This window comes from Pristis pectinata, chromosome 9 (assembly GCF_009764475.1).
Source record: "Pristis pectinata isolate sPriPec2 chromosome 9, sPriPec2.1.pri, whole genome shotgun sequence".
Lineage (NCBI taxonomy): Eukaryota > Metazoa > Chordata > Chondrichthyes > Rhinopristiformes > Pristidae > Pristis > Pristis pectinata.
Window position 1 is genome coordinate 11,363,575 of NC_067413.1, and position 17,961 is coordinate 11,381,535.

A 17,961-nucleotide genomic window follows, 5' to 3' on the forward strand; every position below is an offset into this window, starting at 1 on the left:
ATCAGGTACAGCTAGTAGAGCCACTGCCTCACGGCTCCAGTAACCCCGGTTCAATCCTGACCTCCGGTGCTGTCTGTATGCCGTTAGCACAAACTACCTGTGAATGAGTTTCCCCTGGGTGTTCTGTTTTCTTCCCACATCCCAAAGACGTGAGGGTTGTTGGGTTTATTGGCCACAGCAGATTACCCCTAGTGTGCAGATGTGTGGTAAAATTGGTGAATGTGGGCAGAAGAAAATGAGATTGGTGTAAGTAGGTGCTCAGTGGTTGGCACGGACTTGGTGGGCTGAAGGGCCTTATGATCAATGAGAATTGAAGGTTGCCATGAGGTCTTTAGGCCAGAGCTGATGCAGTTTGTTTCCAGTTCCCCTGACAAGCCTGAACCTGTGCCAGCCAAACCTTCACACTGCACGGTCATGGAGCACATAAAGGAAAGTCTTGGATATCCAGGACTGGATTTGGGAGATGGGGGGGAGAGATTGGGTTGGGGAGGGTGTTGCTTGGGTGGATCAGAGTGATCGTGATTTGGGGGTGGTGATTGAGGGGTGGGGGGAGGGCAAGGTCTGCAGGTGATTGGAGTGGAGGACGAGTTGGGAGGTTGCTACCATGGTGGGACACTGCCCGAGGCCAGAGGCGCCTCAGGGAACACACCTGGGAGGAGTCTTTGGCCCTGAGCTGGGACCCATGCTTACCCTGTGAATGCAGCACTGGGGAGAGAGGCAGAAGGAGCAGTGTCATTCCATGAGTATCTGATGTCCAACTGGAACTGGCCGGTCTTATTTCCAGAGCGTTGCAATTCAACTGGAAGTCGCTACAAACGTAATTCACTCCAACAAGTAACCAACTTGCTTGTGAGCAGTGTCGATGAAGGGTCCAATGTGTCTGAGTTTCAAGGCCCATGATGTTTAGGCTCATTCCAATGGATGACAGGCTCTTGTTGTTGGAAGCGGGTAACATTGGCAGTTCACCTTGTCACTTGCGCCTTACCTTTCATCTTGTCTTCCTCTAGCCTCGTCTTAAGTGTTCCCCTTGGTCTAAGCATTCCTGCACTCCCACACCTTGGTACTGCACTCTCTTGTCACTGCCCCCTCTCTCCCCAGTGGTCTCTGGTCCAGTCAGTCACCCACTGCTACCTCACTGCATCATGCTGCCACCTCAGGCCTAAATCCGTATTGATTAACTCCACAGCAACTATCCCTCTCTGGAGGTCCTGCACCCTTCGTTATAGGGTGCAATCCAGGGAGGGCTACACTCCAGCTCTAGCCGGTTGGGATCTTTCGTGTTCAGAGCTTTGGCCAATTGGGGTGGGGGGAAGGAAGAGAAAAACTTTGGGAGCTTCCAACCCCAGCTGTCGGCAGAATGTGACTCAGCATTTGTGGCTGTCCATTACTCGCTACACTCCTGTGGCTGTTGATTTGGCTGTTCTGTAGCCACACCACGATGCTCTGGTGCTTAGCAAAGTAACTGAACTCCCCCCATCTCTCCCAGCAGTTCTGCGCTCTTGCCCACCCATGGTCTTGTCCAGTTTGGCCAATCACCTCCTCATGCCACCACCCTACCCACCACTGCCCCCATGGACGCTGCAGGACGACCAACAATCACCGTCCCTCTCCATGGTTATCTCCAGAATGCCTGTTCGTTGCTGAACAAGAGCTGAGCCATGCACCTGACTTCCGGGTAGAGTCCTTCCTCCTGACCAAGTCCCTCTGCCTACTTGTACTTCCCAATGTCTATCCTTGCCCTTGTTTCTTCTCTGAACTCTGCACCTGGCTTCATTCCTCTCTCTTATCCTTTACATTTGTAAAGCTCTGTTGAAGTCTTTGAACCTCACCAACTCATGCCCATTTTTTCCATGATGCCAAGTTTAAAACATTGAAGGTGTTTGACTAACAGCCCCATTTTAATTCATGAGATAATGGGCCCTGTGATGACTTGTGAATTTATTGCCTTTCTAATGGGCTAATGGCATGCAAACTTTTGATATTCAATTGAGCAAAATTGAAGGGAAATCTTTCATAATATCCACAAAATGTTTTGCTAACAGCTGGATTCAAATCATTCCAGTAGGAACTGTAAAGATGAGGGAATATTCCCTGAATCGGCTCCTATTTTACTTCAGGTAGGAATCCTTTTTAATCTGTCCTGAATGAGTGTGGCTTTGGTTTCAAAAGATTCACTATGTTTTCCCAGCAACAGTAAATCTTTGACACAAAAGATTCTGCAGATGCTGGAATCTGGAGCAATACACACAAAGTGCTGGAGGAACTCAGCAGGTCAAGCAGCATCCATGGAGGGAAATCTTTCCTGTGCTCTGTTGCTTAGCACTTAATCTGCCTTCATTTAGGCTGTTTTTAACTAGTGATGCAACCCAGTCTGAGAAGGAGTAGATCCTGCCCCATCTAATGCTCTCAAGCTTGATTGTGAGAAAGTGAGGTTTTTCATAGCAAAGATTTCCAGAACGTTTAAGGCATCGGGTAACCCAAGTAAAAGTCCAAGTTTTAGTTAAGGAATTGGCTGAAAGAGAGAGGTGATGGGGTCAGGGAAGGACTGGGCTGAGGAGAGCAGAGAACTATATTGTTTGGACACGTTTGCAGAAAGTAAGCTGCAGAATCTAGCAAAACAAGTAACACGAGTTGCAGAAGGGCTGGAACAGTTCTTGTCAGTGGGCAGGAAGTAAGGCGGGTGATATTCACTGCAGTCTAACGCACACTGGCCATGTTGTGGTTTGCTTGTTATGTGTGTGAACACTGCCGCCATTTCTCCTCCATCCCACATTGCTGCTGAACTGAGAGGCAGTCAGGGTCATTGGCCTGAGTGAGCCTGGAGCACATATAGACCGTGCTGAGTCAAGATGGCAAATTTCCTTCACTAGGGCATAGTTTTAAAGTGAGAGGAGGAAAGCGTAGAGGGGATGTGTGGGGCAAGGTGCCTGTAACGTGTTGCCAGGGGTGGTAGTGGAAGCAAACACGATAATGGCGTTCAAGAGGCTTTTGAATAGGCAGAGAATTGGTTTATTATTGTCACTTGTACTGAGGTACAAAGAAAAATTTGTCTTGCATACCATTTGTACAGATCAATTCATTACACAGTGCATTGAGGTAGTACAGGGTAAAAACAATAACAGAATACAGAGTAAAGTGTCACAGCTACAGAGGAAGTGCATTGCAGGTAGACAATTAGGTGCAAGGTCATAACAAGGTAGATTGTGAGGTTAAGAGTCCATCTCATCGTATAAGGGAACCGTTCAATAGTCTTATCACAGTGGGATAGAAGCTGTCCTTGAGCCTGGTGGTATGTGCCCTCAGGCTCCTTATGGGAGAAGAGAGAAGAGAGAATGACCCAGGTGGGTGGGGTCTTTGATTATGCTGGCTGCTTCACCAAGGCAGCGAGAGGTATAGATGGAGTCCATGGAGGGGAGGCTGGTTTCAGTGACGCGCTGGGCTGTGTGTCCACAACTCTCTGCAGTTTCTTGCAGTCCCAGGCAGGGCAGCTGCCGTACCAAGCCGTGGTGTGCCCAGTGATCATGAGCTGCCACCACTCCCTCCCCCACCTCCACCTCCCCCCCCATGCAGTGATCTGGTGGGTTCGTTGTTATTCCTAATGGTACCTTGACACCTGCAGCATTATCCTCTTTATCGAGTCAGCGATGCGGAGTGTACGGGTGAGGATTCTGCATCCCCTGAAGAAAAGAAGCTCCTATTCCGGGAGAAGTATGACACCTTATCTGTTGAAGCTTCTAAAAAGGTAAGAGGTCCAAGAATGGCATGTAGGGGTCTGTTTGGTTGCGACATTTTTTATTACCTGGCGAGAAAGAATGGATAAGTTGGAAGTAAAGCTGGTTTTATAGTTGGCAGATCAACTGTGGTTCACTAGGTAATCCTTTTACTTCTGAGTCAGAAGGTCGTGAGTTCACATCCCACTCCTAAGACTTTGTACACAACCAAAGCCCACTTTCCCAGTAACGTATGGGTCTGCTGCATTGCCCAAGGAGTGTCTTTTAAATGAGATGTTAAGAGAACATAGTGGGTGTTAGTTTATCAGGTGTGAAAGACCCCATAGTGAAGAGTTGGGTTTGATTGCCCTGAAGGTCTGGACCATTATTTTATCCTTCCTCCAATGCCATCCTGAAAACAGACTCTCCATTCACATCACATTCCTGTTTCTGGGAACCTGCTGTCTACACCTTGGGCACAACACTTCCTATATTGAAACAGTGACTGCGCTTCAGAGTACTTCATTGAAGACAATGGTGGACTCCATCACTGATGCCTACCATCTCATATCTGCAGACCCATCTCATAGCAAACAGGGTCTGGCATGAACCTTTATTGTTAGAGGCCAGTGTATAGCAGGAGCAGACTGATAGAGGACCTTGTCTTGCAGATGTTGAGTCCTATCACAAGACAAAGGAGCAGAAGTTGGCCATTCAGCCCATCGAGTGCTCTGCCACTTCACCATGAGCTAAATTATTCTCCCATCTAGCCCCAATTCCTGGCCTTCTCCCCATATCCCTTGATACCCTGACTAATTAGATACCTATCAATCTCCGCCTTAAACACCCCCAATGATCGGGCCTCCAGTCATAAGCTGCATTAAATGAATCAATGATGGCTGGGAGCTCACCTTCCAAATATATGCAAACCATGAGTGGTCTGCAACCTGCAGCTAGGCTGCTGAGATTCAGGCAGTCCTGATTCCAGAGTGTATTGGCCTTGGGTTGAACCATTAGTTCTGAAGTTCTTGTTATCCATCCCTCTGCAATCCTGCACAGGAGTGGCTATGCCTGAACTCTCTCCTTTCCTAAAAATCACACATTTTGGAAGTTTCAGTTTTAAAGACTGATTTAAGACCTGTTTTGGCTTCTAACCTCTGACACACAATTCTTTATGATAACCCCAGAGACTCAAGCACCTAAAGTCCGGCCTGACATTCCAGTGCATTGCTGAGGGACTGGAGATGCTGTCATTTGGTTGAGGCATCGCAATGAGGCCCGGTTGACTTACCTAAGTGGACCTAGCGTCTGCAGTCTCCTGTGTCTCCACGGACCTAAAAGGTCCCATGGCACCTCATAAGAAGAAAGGGAGGGATTCCCCCAAAATCCTTTCCTTTCAACCCTGATCACTGAAACACACAGGTCCCGAGGAGTCTTGACTGGGGATGTGGAGAGGATTATCTAGAACTAGGGGTTAATATTAAAAAAAAACAAGGCAAAGGCATCACCCATTTAAGACAGAAATGAGATTAAATTATTTTCTCTCACCAGGCCGCAAGTCTTTGTAACTCTGCTTCCACCTCTCTCTGAGAAAGAGGGTCTTTGAATATTTTTAAGGCAGAGGTGTACAGATTCTTGGTAAGCAAGGGGATAGATGAAAATTAAGAGCTGAGGTTACAGTCGGATCCACCATGAATGGCAGAGCAGACTTGAGGAGCTGAGTGGCCTACTTCTGCTCCTAATTCATTTGTTCGTAGAACAGATTATTTGGTTATGTATTGGAATCTTACTGTGCACAAATTGGAGCAGCTGCCACATTTGCCACACTAAGATGTCTGGGCCACCAGAAAGGTGGCCCAGTAGAACAGCTATTAGAGCAGCTGCCTCACAGCTCCAGTGGCCCACGTTCAATCCTGACCTCCAGTGTTGTGTGCGTGGAGTTTACGCATTCTCCCTGTTCCTCAAGTTGCCCCAGTTTCCTCCATTATTCCAAAGACGTGCAGTGAATGGGAGCATCTCAGAGAAGTTGATGGGAATTTCAGGGGAATAAAATGTGGGACTAGTGTAGGATTGGTGTAGGTAGGTGCTTGATACTTGGCATAGAGTCATTGCTCTCTGATTATGTAAACACTGTAAAGTCCTTTGGAATGACTTTCCAAAGATTAAATAAATGGAAGTCCTTCATTTCCTCTGTTCCTGGAGGGCTGAAATCACCTTGCGACAACAGCTTGTATCTATGTAGCATCTTTAGCCTTGGAAACCGACTGCAGCAGTGCACAGGAGCACAGCGGAATGGAGTTTGACTCCAAGTAGGCGAGCATATCGGGGCTAATGACCACAACTCCCTGACCTTTCGCATGACCATGGACAAGGATAGGAACTGACATTATGGGGAAGTATTTAATTGGGGGAGGGTAAATTATGATGGTATTTAGCAGGAATTTGGTGTAAATTGGGAAACGATGTTATCTGGTAAATGCACTGCAGAAATGTGGAGGTTGTTTGGGGACCACTTGCATGGGGTTCTAGATAGGTTCGTCCCACTGAGACCAGGAAAGGATGGTAGGGTGAAGGAACCATGGTTAACGAGAGGTGGAAGGTTTAGTCAAGAGGAAGAAGGAAGCTTATTTAAGGTTTAGGAAGCAAAAATCAGACTGCTCTTGAGAGTTATAAGGTAGCCAGGAAGCTTAAGAAGGGACTTAGGAAAGCTAGAAGGGGACATGAGAAGGCCTTGGCAAATAGGGTTGAGGAAAACCCTGAGGTGTTCTACACGTGTGTGAGGAACAGGAGGATGACTGGGGTGAGGGTAGGATCACTCAAAGATAAGGGGGGAAACGTGTCTGGAGGCGAAGGAGGTAGGGAAGGTCCTGAATGAATACTTTGCTTCAGTATTCACCAGGGAGAGGGACTTAGACAAATGTGTCAGTGTAGAACAGGCAAATCAGAACCCAGGCTCAGATAGCATATACCCCAGGTTACTATGGGAAGCGAGAGAAGAGATTGCTGGAGCGTTAATGATCTTTGCGTCCTCCCTGGCCACAGGAGTGACACCGTAGGATTGGAGGATGGCAAATGTTGTTCCATTGTTTGAGAAAAGTGAAAGGGATGATCCCGGGAATTATAGACCAGTGAGTCTTATGTCAGTGGTAGGCAAACTATTGGAGAGGATTCTTGGGGACAGGATTTTTGAGCATTTGGAGAAGCATAGTCTTATAAGGGATAGTCAGCGTGGCTTTGTGAGGGGGCAGGTCGTGCCTAATGAGCTTAATAGAGTTTTTCGAGGAAGTGACAAGTCAAATTGATGATGGTAGTGTGGTGGATGTGACACATATGGATTTCAGCAAGGCATTTGACAAGATTTCCTATGGTAGGCTCATTTAGAAAGTCATGAGGTATGGGATCCATGGAAAATTGGCTGTCTGGATTCAGAATTGGCTTGCCCACCGAAGGCAGAGGGTGGCTGCAGAAGGGGAGTATTCGACCTGGAGGTTGGTGACTAGTGGTGTTCTGCAGGGATCTGTTCTGGGATCCTTGCTCTTTGTGATTTTTTTTTATAAATGACTTGGATGAGGAAGTGGAAGGATGGGTTGGTAAGTTTGCAGACTACACGAAGGTTGGTGGTGTAGTAGATAGTGCAGAAGGTTGTTGTAGGTTGCAACGGGATATAGACAGGATGCAGAGCTGGGCAGAGAAGTGGCAGATGGAGTTCAATCCAGAGAATTGTGTTGTGATACACTTTGGAAGATTGAACTTGAAAGCAGATTACATGGTTAATGGCAGGATTCTTAGCAGTGTGGAGGAACAGAGAGATCTTTGGGTCTAAGTACATAGATCCTTCAAAGTTGCCGCGCAAGTTGATAGGGTGGTTAAGAAGGCATACGGTGTGCTGGCTTTCATTAGCTGGGGGATTGAGTTCAAGAGCTGAGGGGTAATGTTGCAGCTCTATAAGACTCTGGTTAGACCACACTTGGAGTATTGTGTTCTGTTCTGGTTGCCACATTATAGGAAGGATGTGGAAGCTTTGGAGAGGGTGCAGAGGAGATTTACCAGGATGCTGCCTGGATTGGAGAGCATGTCTAATGAGGAGAGGTTGAGTGAGTTAGGACTTTTCTCTTTGGAGCGATGGAGGATGAGAGGTGACTTGATAGAGGTATATAAGATTCCCTTTGTTTCTCTATGAAAGGCACAGACAGAGTGGACAGTCAGCATCTTTTCCCCAGGGTGGTATGGTCAATACTAGAGGTTACCCATTTAAGGTCCATGGAGGAAAGTTCAGGGGAGATGTCAGAGGTGGGTTTTTTACATGGAGAGTGGTGGGTACCTGGTATGCACTGCTGGGAGTGGTGGTAAGGGCTGATACAATATGGTCATTTAAGAGACTCTTAGATAGGCACATGGACAAAAGAAAAATAGAAGGTTTTGGGAGGTGAAGTAGAGAGGGAGACAGATTGAACGTGGATAAGGTTTACATATAGGTTGGCACAACATCGTGGGCTGAAGGGCCTGTACTGTGCTGAACTGTTCTATGTTAAGTTACCTCAGGAGAGGTTGGTGCAGATGACCAAAGCATTTGTCAAGGAGGCAGGTTTTGAGGAGCATCTTGAAAGCAAGGTGGAAAACTGGAAGTGCCTAGGGTGGGAGAGATGGGGCAGTGTAGTTGTAACCACCAACATGTTTGGGAAGACAGCTGGAGGCATGAAGAATTGTAGGAGTTGAGAAGATTTATACAGAGAGGAAGAGGTGCAGGGCAATGACTGAGTGAAAACAAAGAATAGAATTTTTAAAAGGGTGTTGCTGGGCTGGGGTTAAACTATGTCGCTCAGCAGACTGGGTGGAGAAGACACACTTACTACCTCAGCACTTTTCCATCGCTAGTCCAAGGGTGCATACTTTGTGCTGAGATAATGGGCGGTTCTGATTACAGCTGTCATCAAGTTTGAACAACAGCCAATGGCTTTAGTGCTCATTTCAGCTCTGTAGTCAATTAGAATGGTGATGGAATTGTTGCAGATAACTTTAGGCACTGAGAACTTGTATATTTGTGTGAGTACCTGGGTATCTTGTGGAGGATCAGATTATCTTTTGACTGCACAAGCTCTTAAAAATCAGAATCTGAATCGGATTTATTATCACTGACTTGGATGACATGAAATTTGTTGTTCTACGGTAGCTGTACGGTGCAAAGACCTAACATTCCTATAAATAAATAGTGCAAAAAAAGGAATAATGAGGCAGTGTTCATGAACCATTCAGAAATCTGACGGTAGAAGGGAAGAAGCTGGTCCTGAATCATTGCATGTGGGTCTTCAGGCTCCTGTACTTCCTCCCCGATGGTGGTAATGAGAAGAGGGCATGTCCCGGGTGGTAAGGGTCCTTATGATGATGGATGTTGCCTTCTTGAGGCACCGCCTCTTGAAGATGTCCTCGATGGTGGGACAGGTTGTGCCTGTGATGGAACTGGCTGAGTCTACAACCCTCTGCAGCCTCTTGCTGCCCTGTGCATTGTTAGTTGGTGTTTGGGACTCAGAGTCGGTAACCTTGCATTACCCTTCATGCATTACCCTTCATACATTATCACTGTGGGACCACCAGCACCTTATGGACTGATCACCACCATCTCCCCAGGCTTTGCTAGTGATGCTCACACCAAATTCTCCAATCTTTTGGCATGGATCTGGCTGGTTTTGTACTGCGCTTGAGTCTGGGTACAAAACTAACAAAGGTAATGGGCCACTTTTTCTTCTTCCATCTCTCCTCCAAACCTCATGCCTACATTTCATGGGCACTTAGCACTTAAAACTACAGGCGACCTCTGTGTTACGTGTGGGTTACGTTCCTAGAAAATGGTCCATATCACTATTCTCCGTAACATCATCTGTGCATGCGGTAGGAAATGCGAGTTGAAAAATAAATATTGCATTGATTTATTCACTTCTTTTCCACATTAGTTCTGTGAGATCACATTTTATTCCGTTTCTCAAATTTCTGGGTAGTGGTTTGTGAATTCTAAGGGCAAGTTTCCGTAACCCGAATAGCCGTAATGTGGGGGTTGCCCGCACTACTCATTGTATAGAAATCAGTCAGGTGCTTTCTGGTAAATATGCAATACTTGTATCATTTTCCTTCCAGTCTGGATGCCAGGGAACTTGTATATTCTTTCCTATATCAACTCCAGTCATTGACAGTAGGGAACGGCCCTGCTAGTGGCACAGCTGGTAGAGCAGTTGACTCCCAGCCACAGCGACCTGGGTTCGATCCCACCCTCCGGCGCTGTCTATGTGTGGAGTTTGCACATCCTCCCTGTGAGCGGGTGGGTTCCCTCCAGAAGCTCCAGTTTCCTCCCACATCCCAAAAACGTGCAGGTTGGTAGGTTACACGAGAGACTGCAGCTGTTGAAAGTCTGGAGCAATGAACACAAACTGCTGGTCAGGCAGCATCTGTGGAGGGAAATGAACAGTTGACGTTTTGGGTCAAGACCCTTCATCAGGTTGGTAGGTTAATTGGCCACTGTAAATTGCCCTGAGTGTGTAGGTGGATGGTAGAATCTGGGGAGAGTTGAATGGACTGTGGGGAGGAGGGTAGGATTGGTGTATAAGTGGGTTCTTAATGGACTCGGGCATGTTTCTACACTGTATCTCTCTGTGACTGACTTAATACTTTTGCTTTAACATACAGGAGAGAATTGCTTCCCAGATTAACACTTCTGCTCAAAACTGCTTTTAACATGTTGGTGCTAATTAATTTCTCTGGATTGGTTTCAGCTGCTATGGTGGTTTCAGCCCCGGCTGATTCTCAGTGGTCACACCCACTGTGCCTGCACTGTACTGCACGACCAGCACCTCCCTGAGATCAGCATTCCTTCCTTCAACTGGAGGAATCGCAACAACCCCAGCTTCCTTCTGGTAAAGTAACCTATTTCCTTTGGTTTAAAGCATCTTTACTATTCCTTGTATTTAAAAAGGGAGTGGTGGGCGGGGAGGCAGAAGTGGTGTTTTGGCTGGACAGAACTGGAAGGTTGAGATTGTGGAGCAGGTTTAATGGATTAATTTCTGTGTGAAGGATCGTCCTACGATTGGATAGAGGCTTGTGAGTCTTTGGAACTATTTTCCTCAAAGGGGAGTATTTTTCTTTAAGGCCAAGGTAGATACGTAGATACTTTGAATGGAAGGGAGAAGGGGAGGGTTACTGGGATGAGCAGGAATGTGTTGAGCTTCCAGTTGAATCAGGGTGGGATCTAGTTAAATGACGGAGCAAGTTCAAAGAATCAACTGGTAATTGACCTTCGCTGGTTTGAGGTGAAGATGAATTAGGCTTGCTCCTACACCTAATCTCCACATTCCCTAGAGTTTAGACGAAGGAGATTCACAATATTATGAGAAGGATTGAGAGAGTGGATACTGAGAAGATCTTTCCTTTAGATGGTGAATCTAAAACTAAGGGTAGTATCCTATTGTGAGGAGTTGGATGTTGAAGATTGAGATAGAGACAGGCTGCAAAGCTAGATCCTAGAATTCTGTGGATGCGCAGTTATTTTAAGGCTGAAAATGATCAATTGTTGAACTTCAAGGAAAAGTGGTGATCCAGTAGGAAATTGGACGAGGTCCAAGATCAGCCGCAACCTTGTAGGATCACAGAATTGTGGAAATTCTACAGAAGGAAGCTGTTTGGCCCCTTGAATTCCTGCTGGAACCTCAGGGCAAGCCAATGAGTTATTAGCAAGTTTTGAGTTCGCAGGCAGGGAAACGAGAAAGAAAAGAGAGCAGATGAGTTCTGTGATGTGTTGGGGGGTGGGGGTGGCATCTGTTCAGATCCCACTACTGCAGCTGGGGAGGTTGAATTCAGTTCTTTAAACAATCTGGAATCTTCTGTTTGAAGCAAAGGGCTGGACTTGATGGTGATTATGAAACTACAAGATTGTTGTTTAAAAAAAAACCCATCAGCTTCACAGATACCTTCTAGGGGAGAAAATCTGATATCAAGGAGATGAGTGAGGCAAGTTTTTTTAATATACAGAGAAGGTGCTTGGAACAAGCTGCCAGGGGAAGTGGTAGAAGCTGATACAATGGCAACGTTTATAAGAATTTAGGCGCATGAACAGGTAGGGAATGGAGGGATATAGACCATGTGCAGGCAGATGGGATTAGTTTAGATTGGCATCGTGGCCTGCACAGACATCGTGGGCCGAAGGGCCTGCTCCTGTGCTGTACCATTCTGTTCTGTCCCTTGCACCTGCCCCACCATTCAATACAATCATGGCTGATCCTCTGTCTCCGAGCCACATTTCCTACCAAAGTGAATAACTTCACATTCTGTTATACTACATCTGCCATGTGTTTGTACACTCACTCAGCTTATCCATATTGTCCTGAAGTCTCTCTGCTTTCTCCTTACAACTCACTGTTCCAATCAGTGACCCAGTCACACGGTGAGATTATTAATTAACCCTTTCTCATACACAGTATTCATTCTGTTCTTTGCTTGACTTCTCAGCATACTGATGAATATATATAAAAAAACATCCTATATACACTCCAGGAATTCCTCCACCACAGTTTTGCTGATTATTTGGTTTGACCAGTCTATATAGAGATGAAAGTCACCCATGATTACTGTAGTACCCTTGTTACATGCATCTCTGATTTCCTGTTTGATGATATCCACTATACTGGAACTGAAAGATGACTCCCATCAATGGTTTCTGCCGCTCGATGTTCCTTAGCTATGCACAGATGCCACACACCCTTTCTTGCCACTGTTAGGATTTACTTCTTCACTAACAATTAACCTACGAAGCTATTCTGTTGTACCAAACCCACAATGTTGAAACACAATGAGAATAAAACTGGATGAACCACTAGCAACCTCTTGGGCATTTAGCTACTGACCTGGTGTGGGAACTGAGATCCCATTGATGTAAGTAAGGATTCTAGGCCTGCAGATTAGCAGCCAACCACAAAGGGCGGCAATAGGCGGGGGTGGAAATAACTGCAGATGCTGGAAATCTGAAATAAAAACAGAAGATGCTGGAAGAGCTCGGCAGGTTTCATAACAACTTTTACAAAGAGATTACAAAGCATGTGGATGGGAAAAGTTTGGAAGCAGTGGCAAATGGGACTAGCTTGGATGGGCATCTTGGTCAGCATGGACCAGTTGGGCAGAAGAGTCAGACAGCACGGAAACAGGCTCTATCTCTGAGGTCAGGCAGCATCCGTGGAGGCAGAAACAGGTAACATTTCAGGTCGGAACTGGCGAAGAATCCTGGACCTGAAATGTTATCTGTTTCTCTCTCTAGTTGCTGCCTGACCTGCTGAGTGTTTCCAGCATTTTCTGTTTTTATTATTTTAAGAGCAAACATAAGTTATCTTTAAGTGTTTTTAATTATGTTTCTTCAAGTTTTAAAACGGTAATTGTTCTTGATTTTTTTTAAACACCAGTTTTAGTGGTCTTTAAATGCCACTGGATGTTAGGGACAATTAAAAGTTGTCAAAGATCCACAACAACTGACAAGGCCAAGCTCTGAGCCCAGTTTGTTGCTGCCAGCCAAACTGTTCCTGGGACGGGGCAGCTGTGAGGGAGGGAATTCCAGGGTTTTGACACTGACGGTGAAGGAAAAGTGATGTATTTCTAAGTCAAGATAGCATGTCGCTTGGAGGGAGCTACCGTTCAGTGGTGTCCACTGGGGGTTGTAACTGGAAGGGGATGAATGAAAGCTGAACTGAGCAGTTGGGAGGACAAAAAGAAACCATTCTAGAAACATGCAGGGTTGGGGTGGCTCATCCTCTGAGGTTGAATTTCGTGTTGTGTCTAATGCGTGCAATCAGAAGACTCAACCTCGCGTGAACTCGTGTGGCTCTGCTTTTTCTATGAACAAGCGGACTCCTTGAAGAGAGAAAAACGTACCGGGTGGTTTGTTAGGAGGTATTTTTGTGTTGTGTGCTGTGCTCACCAAATGAGGGCAATACCAAAGCAGCAGTGACATTGAATTGTTCTCTTTCTCTGCAGGCCAGTATTACAGCAACAGACTTTGCACTCTACAAGTGTTTTATGCCAAGAGAAAGTACCATAGTTGCCATTTATCTCACAGCGGGCGGTCTGGCGATCCTCCTGATCTTATTCCATTTCCATTTCTGCCAATGGGTGACGCATAGTCTGATTCACAAACACATCCATTTGACAAAAGGACACCGATCTGATTAGCTCCTTTTGTCAGCAGGTGGTACTCTGGATTAGGTGAGATTCTATGGATTACATTGATATTCCTTTGAGGAAAGGAAATATTTTTTTAAGCTTTTGGAGTATGGGTTATTAGAATCTCCTCAGATTGCGGCAAGTTGGAACTTGTAAAACTTGCCAGTGCACGAGTTATTACCAGCTTGGAAGTGAGCTGATCCTTCTGCTTAAATAGGAGAAGTTGTTTCAAGAAACAAATCTAAAGAGAGTGCTCAGCATAAACATCGCTCATTCACCACCCTGAGAAATATTTGCTGTAGATACCTGACTCTCTCACCAGCATTGTTTTTAGGAACTGATAAACATTGTTTAAAATAGATTCAAAGAACCAGTCCAGCAATAAAATCAGTACCTTTACAAAATTAACTAAATTGTGCATATTGCAATTGATTTACAATTTTGGTTGTAATTTAGTGAGCCATGTGGCTTGCTTTCAATTGAGACATAAAATAATGGCTACTTCATTTGGAGAGTGAATGGATTACGAATCAATATTCCCTTGAAACAATTTAACCAGTAGCGTGTTCCCTTTGCTCTTCAAATTGTTTTCTGAGTAAAATGGGTTTGCTTTACAGGAGACTGCTGAGAGTCATACACCCTTCCCAATTCCTTCTCTCTGACCAGTGTACTGAAGCAGTAAATACTCCCAGACTCTGTCTATGATTTCATAGTCCTGTATTACATGTGCAGATCCACCTTTTGAACCAATAAGCACGTGGATGTGGGAATCTGAGTGCAATGTTCAGAAAGCACCATCCTGCTTTCTTGTTTCTTGATTGCACGAGAACAAATCAGACTTGGCAGAAAATTCCAAAGGCAACACAACAGGATCATTTAGTTATTGGGTCAGACCTCTGTGACGGCTTGCTGGCTGTTCTGTAGAGAACCATTCACCAGTTCGCTGAAACGTGAAGCCTTCTGTGCAGTGTTGTACCTGGCCTCTTCCTGTGTCCCTGGATTCAGCTCCTGGGTACAAAGGCAGAAAGATATCGAAATGAAATGTTGGATACAGTTTGTATCTGGTGCTTCAGCTTTACACCAGCCCATAATTGGCATTTCTAGTGCAGTCGCCTTCATTTGAATGGAGTGGCCAATATTCATCAAAATGGATACCAGTTTTTCTTTGACTCCTGATATTGCTGTTTTTAACATAGAATGTTTTTTTACATTAATTTATTGTTCTTTTTTTAAATTGTTTAAGTATTCTGCTGTTTTGAAATGCCTTTGATCGTAGGAGAAGTTTAGAAACAATAGAAAAAGTCTTTGGTAGCATGAGCTGACAGGGCTATCATGGTGATCCCTGGGTGGAGCCTTGTGCCTGTTTCCTGACCACTCTGCCTTTGGGTTGGCCAGGGCAACAGTACTGGGAGCCACGCAGCTGCTGAACGTTCAAGGACATAAGAAGCTGGAACACGAGGAGGTCATTGGGCTCCTCGAGCCTGCTCCATCATTCATAGAGATCATCTACCTCAGTGCTATTTACCTCCACCGTGTCTCCTGATTCCTTAATAACCAGAAACCCATCCGTGTTTGGTGTGAACTCGCTGACCGAATCTCCGCAGCCCTAGAGGCTAGAGCATTGCGAAGGTTCATCACCCTCTGTGTGTAGAAACTTTGCATCTCTATCCTGAAGGGCCAATCCTTTATTCTGTGATCCCTGGTTCTAGACTCCTCGGGCAGGGAAAGCACCCTCCCTGCACCCAGCCTGTTGAGCTCCGTAAGAATTTTGTGCTTCAGTGAGATCTCCTCTCATTCTGCTAAACTCTAGAGAATAGTCTCTGTTTAAGTAACATCTCCCATTGTAGCAAACCCACTATCCTTGGAACTGGTCTAGTCAATGTCCGCTGCAGTCCCCCTATGCAAATAAATCCCTTATTAAGTAAGGAGACAAAAATTGTGCACAGTACTTCAAGTGTGATCTCACCAAGACCCTACATAACAGTCTGTGGGTATCCCGCAAGAGATGATGGGGAAGTGTGAGCCAGGTCAAGTGTGATCTGCCCTGTTGTGTTTATGATTAAAATGTTAAAGTAAGTCCAAAAGCACAGAGCAATGCATGACAGGAGGTTGCGTGCTGTCCCAGTGTTAGCAAGCTGTGTATCTCTGTCACCAGTCCAAATGACACCGTTCCTGTCTTTCTACCCACCCACTCTGCCTTTTCCTCTTTCCCCCATTCCAAGAGCAGGGAAATCTGCAGCTTCTTGTTATGGGCTCCCTTGGTCCATTAGGTGTGTTCGCAGCTCAGCTCCTTGCCTCCTCTCAGTTTTTTAAACAACTCTGAATAATTAACACACTGAAGGCCCAGGAGCCTTTTTAACGTAGACTAAGATATATTTTCATGTAGTCAGGACTCTTTTAGCTTTGTGTTTTACAGATGCGGTTGATTGAAGATTGTGATCATGTTTTGGTATTTTGTATGGTTTTTAAATAAGCACTTTTTTCTGTGGTGGAGCATTTGAACCACTGAGACTGGACTACTGGATCATACTGAATCTGACTGTTTAACACCAGCGAATTGTAAACTGAAGCTCTGATTCACAAGGCCGCGCACTTCCCGAAAAGTTTTGCCAAATATAATTCCAAGATTGTGCTTCTTGCCAAGTTGGCAGAAGTGTTAACACATGGGCTTGAAATTTCTCAGAGAAAGGGCCAGGAGGGACTCTGGGGTGGACAGCATGACTTTGTGGCCTGTGTCTGCGCAGTTTCAAGTGGTTTGGGGGTCAATCCCTTCTGCTGGGTCACATTCCGCAGGCACTAATAATCTTTTTTCATATAATAATAATGCTTATTTGCTAAAAGCACTACAAAAAGGACATTCAGTGTCAAGATACTACAAGTAATACAGAAAGCTGAAGAAAAGCTACACAATCTACAGAGCTACAGCAATAATGCTCACTAACAACCGCGAAACACACCCGCAACACTTCAAATAAGAATCATATTTTCACTGTCCATGACACACCATCCCCTGAGGAGCCCACCGATAGTGGAACTCAACCAGGGTGCCTGTGGATACCGCGTGCTCCGTCTCCAAGGACACCCGTGTGTGGACGTAAGCTCGGAAGACGGGAGGTCAGGCAGACCGGCCGCAACCCTCGGCCGCCCGCTACCTGGACCCGTGGATGGCCAGCTTGGCCAGGCTCAGGAGAAGACCGATAATCCTCTGGTTCCTGAGCTGGGAGCACCACCCAACACTGATCAAGGGGAGGACCCAGTCAGACCCTCGGACTTTGCATTGATTGTTTCCCTGCCAAACCAGGGAGGAAATCCCAGTTCTGTTTGTTCTTGCTCAGCTACTGTGAGAAGCACAAAGATTCAAGCATGTGGGTGTTCTCGTTTTGCGGGGAATTGCCATAAATATCGACACACATTCAAGTCTGAGACTAAATACAAGCTTAGCTACTGATGTTACCTGATCATTTAAATTCCTTTACTTATATCCTGCTGTGAGAAGCACAAATATTCAAGCACGTGGGTGTTCTTGTTTTGTGGGGAATCGCCAGAAATATCGACACACATTCAAGTCTGAGACTAAATATAAGCTTAGCTACTGATGTTACTTGATCATTTAAATTCCTTATATCAAGAATAACATTTTCTGAAATTCTGTGTGTCATATTGACCATCACCTCCTGTATGAAATAGGTGCAAACGATTATTACAGTTTGAAGACTTTTTTGTGATTTATTAAAATAAGTAGTTACTAGGAAAAAAACTTGTCCTATTAAAACTCATCAAAACACAGAGATGAATGTTTCTCTTGTCATGTCTGTTCCAATGGAATCTGACCTTGTACTTTTACTAATAGGGTCATAGAGTATGGAGACACACCCTCCAAGTACATGATGACCTTCAAGCATTGTTTATACCAATCCCATTTTATTCTCCCCACATTCTCAGCAACCTCCCCAGATTCTACACTCACCTACACATTAAGGGGCAATTTACAGTGGCCAATTAGCCTAGCACATCTTTGGGTTGTGGGAGGAAACCAGAGCACGCAGGGGAAACCCACAGGGTC

The 17,961-nt window shown here is 45.5% G+C and overlaps 1 protein-coding gene across 1 annotated transcript in view; it reads left to right on the plus strand.

The window, feature by feature from the left end:
* mppe1 (metallophosphoesterase 1) overlaps positions 1-17,682 on the plus strand; it is a 61,633-nt gene extending 43,951 nt beyond the window's left edge. Inside the window, exons 6-9 of the mRNA XM_052024007.1 lie at positions 2,043-2,117; positions 3,620-3,742; positions 10,472-10,612; positions 13,713-17,682. Of these exons, the coding sequence (XP_051879967.1) occupies positions 2,043-2,117; positions 3,620-3,742; positions 10,472-10,612; positions 13,713-13,907 (534 nt within the window). The 3' untranslated portion in view covers positions 13,908-17,682. The remainder of the gene's footprint in view (positions 1-2,042; positions 2,118-3,619; positions 3,743-10,471; positions 10,613-13,712) is intronic.
* Positions 17,683-17,961: the final 279 nt, after the last annotated feature.